The sequence below is a fragment of the Camelina sativa genome, chromosome 7 (assembly GCF_000633955.1).
Source record: "Camelina sativa cultivar DH55 chromosome 7, Cs, whole genome shotgun sequence".
Classification (NCBI taxonomy): Eukaryota; Viridiplantae; Streptophyta; class Magnoliopsida; order Brassicales; family Brassicaceae; genus Camelina; species Camelina sativa.
Window position 1 is genome coordinate 12,613,968 of NC_025691.1, and position 4,776 is coordinate 12,618,743.

General features: G+C 42.6%; 1 protein-coding gene across 1 annotated transcript in view; it reads left to right on the forward strand.

The window, feature by feature from the left end:
• Positions 1 to 4,093, forward strand: part of LOC104701023 — a 6,518-nt gene extending 2,425 nt beyond the window's left edge. Inside the window, exons 3-6 of the mRNA XM_010416646.2 lie at positions 175 to 527; positions 707 to 805; positions 899 to 1,809; positions 3,460 to 4,093. Coding sequence (XP_010414948.1) covers positions 175 to 527; positions 707 to 805; positions 899 to 1,809; positions 3,460 to 3,860 — 1,764 coding nt within the window. The 3' untranslated portion in view covers positions 3,861 to 4,093. The remainder of the gene's footprint in view (positions 1 to 174; positions 528 to 706; positions 806 to 898; positions 1,810 to 3,459) is intronic.

Genomic DNA, 4,776 nt, shown 5'->3' on the forward strand with positions numbered 1-4,776 from the left:
TTTTCTTTTAGTTTGGTTGGAGTATTGGGCTGTGGCTATTTTCTTAGGTTTCATAAAGTCTCCTCTGTTAATCTTACTGATAAATTTTCTTTTTCTTCCTCGCGAGATTTCCGGTTAATTTCCTAATTGGTTTACTATAGGTTCTTCAGATGATAACATTCATTCATATATTAGGTCTGCAGTTCCTGCAGCTTGAGGAACTCATGCGAAAAGGCGTTTTTGTTAACAAACAAAGAGGATGAGGCTCGAACCATTGATCTCATGCGCATTTTGTTCACCTATGGTTTTGACCCATTGAACGGAACAGTGGCCAACAAAAATCTCCTGAAGAAAAAGTCTGTTAAGACTGTGGTGCGGAAACTGCTGCACGAGATTGTCAAGTTAAGCACTGTACCAATAGATCCTAATCTTACTCCACCAGTTATCAAGAGGGCCCCGCCTAAAGTCAAGCAGCCACCGCCAACTCCTAAACGACGTGTTGGCCGTGATGACGTTGAGATGAAGAAAGGAGATTGGCTGTGCCCAAAGTAAGTCCCACCTTTCTCTTCTGATGACCTCATGATATACCCTATCAGCATTTTAAAATTAGATTATAAAATTTGGTTGAAGAACACTAATTTCGGCAGAAGCTAGGCGCATCTTTTGATGTATATTTTAAGTTTAACATTTGTCCTGAGATGTTAGTACCACTTCATTTTTGTCTCAGGTGCGATTTCATGAATTTCGCAAAGAACACGATTTGCTTACAGTGTGATGCAAAGAGGCCAAAGCGACAGCTCCTTCCAGGAGAATGGGAATGCCCTGAGTAAGTTGCTATGCTTTTGAGGAAATGTGATTCTGAGAATAAGGATACTGTTTTATGTCATGGAACTGATCATAATGCATGCTGTTATGGCAGGTGCAACTTCTTAAACTATAGGAGAAACATGGCATGTTTCCATTGTGATTGCAAGCGTCCAGCGGATGCTACCTTAGAAAACAAAACACAAGATACACATCGGTTCACAGAAGAACAAACAGACAGGGTTGTAAAGCGGGATGATGTTTCAAATGCATGGAACTTTGATTTTGATGACGATGAATCAGACGGAGCAGAAGTTGCTGCGTTTGAATATGCAGATTCCAGCAAAAAGAATGAAAGCCTTCTGCGGGAGGGTATGAGAGATCCTGAAGAAGAATTTGGTAATCTACCTCCAGGAGCCCGAGAAAGTTCTGATTTTGGCAGAAGCAGAAGACCTGGAGTTGGGTTTGATGACTTTGACGATGAAGATGACATTGATAGCTATGAAATAGACGAATCTGGAGAGAGAGAGGTCTCAGTTGAAGGAGCTCGATCTTCTTTTGCTTCTGACGAGTTCTCAGAGGATGAACAGTTTCCTGAGAAGGCTGGTTTCAATGCACACAGAGGAGGAAGTTCAAACCTTCACAACAGTAGAAAGAAGCAAGGAAACGGTAAGGGAGGTTTCTCTAGGGATGATGAGCTCGGTTTCAGTTCAGATGATGAGGTATCCGCCAATCCCAGGTGGAAATCAAGCCATGTTGCTTCAACCCAGAGAGGTCCACCTTTGAGAAAACTTACATTTGGGTCAGACGAAGAATTTGGGCTCGATTCTGATCTGGAGGACGATGGTCCCAGGTCCAGTCTAAGGCGTGGACAAAGAAACAACGGTGGCAAAGGAGGGTTCAAGGGAAAACGAAGCTCCTATTCAGCTTCAGAATCTGATGATGACATGGATGATCAAGAGTTCAGAGGGTCAAGCTTCTCTGGTAATAGATCGAGAGGAAGCAGAGGAAGAATGAGAGGTGGACGTGGTGGTTTCAATGATAATTTTGCCTCTGATAGCTACAGGGGATCTAATGGCTCGTCAGCTAACAGATCAAGAGGGAGAGGGGGAAGAACAGGAAGCAGANTTGCTGCGTTTGAATATGCAGATTCCAGCAAAAAGAATGAAAGCCTTCTGCGGGAGGGTATGAGAGATCCTGAAGAAGAATTTGGTAATCTACCTCCAGGAGCCCGAGAAAGTTCTGATTTTGGCAGAAGCAGAAGACCTGGAGTTGGGTTTGATGACTTTGACGATGAAGATGACATTGATAGCTATGAAATAGACGAATCTGGAGAGAGAGAGGTCTCAGTTGAAGGAGCTCGATCTTCTTTTGCTTCTGACGAGTTCTCAGAGGATGAACAGTTTCCTGAGAAGGCTGGTTTCAATGCACACAGAGGAGGAAGTTCAAACCTTCACAACAGTAGAAAGAAGCAAGGAAACGGTAAGGGAGGTTTCTCTAGGGATGATGAGCTCGGTTTCAGTTCAGATGATGAGGTATCCGCCAATCCCAGGTGGAAATCAAGCCATGTTGCTTCAACCCAGAGAGGTCCACCTTTGAGAAAACTTACATTTGGGTCAGACGAAGAATTTGGGCTCGATTCTGATCTGGAGGACGATGGTCCCAGGTCCAGTCTAAGGCGTGGACAAAGAAACAACGGTGGCAAAGGAGGGTTCAAGGGAAAACGAAGCTCCTATTCAGCTTCAGAATCTGATGATGACATGGATGATCAAGAGTTCAGAGGGTTAAGCTTCTCTGGTAATAGATCGAGAGGAAGCAGAGGAAGAATGAGAGGTGGACGTGGTGGTTTCAATGATAATTTTGCCTCTGATAGCTACAGGGGATCTAATGGCTCGTCAGCTAACAGATCAAGAGGGAGAGGGGGAAGAACAGGAAGCAGAAGGAGTAGCTTTGGTAGTGACGATGAAGATTACAGAGGGTCAAGTTCCCGGGCTAGTAGATCAAGAGGGAACAGAGAAGATAGTGGCGGGTTTGGTGAAAGAATGGGAAGCAGAAGGGGCGGTTTTGATGATGAGTTTGATAGAAAGAGCAGCCGGGGACGCTGTTCAGGTAGTTTCAGGGGGTCTAACAAAGGAGGAANAGATGACATTGATAGCTATGAAATAGACGAATCTGGAGAGAGAGAGGTCTCAGTTGAAGGAGCTCGATCTTCTTTTGCTTCTGACGAGTTCTCAGAGGATGAACAGTTTCCGGAGAAGGCTGGTTTCAATGCACACAGAGGAGGAAGTTCAAACCTTCACAACAGTAGAAAGAAGCAAGGAAACGGTAAGGGAGGTTTCTCTAGGGATGATGAGCTCGGTTTCAGTTCAGATGATGAGGTATCCGCCAATCCCAGGTGGAAATCAAGCCATGTTGCTTCAACCCAGAGAGGTCCACCTTTGAGAAAACTTACATTTGGGTCAGACGAAGAATTTGGGCTCGATTCTGATCTGGAGGACGATGGTCCCAGGTCCAGTCTAAGGCGTGGACAAAGAAACAACGGTGGCAAAGGAGGGTTCAAGGGAAAACGAAGCTCCTATTCAGCTTCAGAATCTGATGATGACATGGATGATCAAGAGTTCAGAGGGTCAAGCTTCTCTGGTAATAGATCGAGAGGAAGCAGAGGAAGAATGAGAGGTGGACGTGGTGGTTTCAATGATAATTTTGCCTCTGATAGCTACAGGGGATCTAATGGCTCGTCAGCTAACAGATCAAGAGGGAGAGGGGGAAGAACAGGAAGCAGAAGGAGTAGCTTTGGTAGTGACGATGAAGATTACAGAGGGTCAAGTTCCCAGGCTAGTCGATCAAGAGGGAACAGAGAAGATAGTGGTGGGTTTGGGGGAAGAATGGGAAGCAGAAGGGGAGGTTTTGATGATGAGTTTGATAGAAAGAGCAGCCGGGGACGCGGTTCAGGTAGTTTCAGGGGGTCTAACAGAGGAGGAAGAGGAGGAGGAGGAGGAAACCGGCATGGGCATAGTGATGGTAAAGACACAGACATCGGAGATTTCAGAAACAGTCGAAGGGTTATCGAGAGATAGAAATGTAAACTGACATTTTCAGACATTATTTCAAATCTCTATTAGAGAGATCATAGTCACTTGGCTATAGTGGCATCAGTTCAGTTATAATAACAGTCGTCATTTTCTGTTGTTTTACTCTGTCTTGTGCATAGGTAGATGAGAGTTTTGGGCGAGTTTTAAAAACGGTGGTTCTCATTATGAACACAAAAATCAGGTTTGGAGGTGTATAAAAATGTAAATGGATTCGTGAACTCAAATGGCACGGCCAAGCTGTCTAGGGCCGAGAAGACGAGAAGTCACCAATGTTCATGGTCAATTATTTTCTTAAAAAGATGTTAATTAAAAAAAGTTTGAGTAATTTATTTTATTATATCATTAATTAAATGAACAACAAAGAGCAAACAAAAAAATATATTAAAAAAATTAATTGACACAAAAATATAGAGGAATTGCAGTGTATAACAAAGAAAAAAACTATATTTCACCCACTAACCATATAAAAATTATACACACTATATTGTATGTATTAATTATACATTTTACTCTTACCATTATCTCCTACCATCATAATTACCATCACTCCTACCACCACCATTTCTGGCGATCAACTCGGACAACTATCTCCAGCGGTCAACTCTGGCGACCACCTTCAGTGACCATCTTCAGCGATCACCTCCAACGATCATCTCCTCCAGTGACTACCTCTGGCAGTCAACTCCGGCGGTCAACTCCAGCAGTCAACTTCACCATCAACCACCACACTATCTATCCTAAAATGGTAATTTTATCTACTCCTAATCCTATTTTTTTAATTTTTTTGATTAATGTGATATATTCTTAAGTTTATTATTAAATTTGGTTATTGGATAAATTGATCCAAATATATATATATATATATATATATATATATATATATTAAAAAATATAATCAATA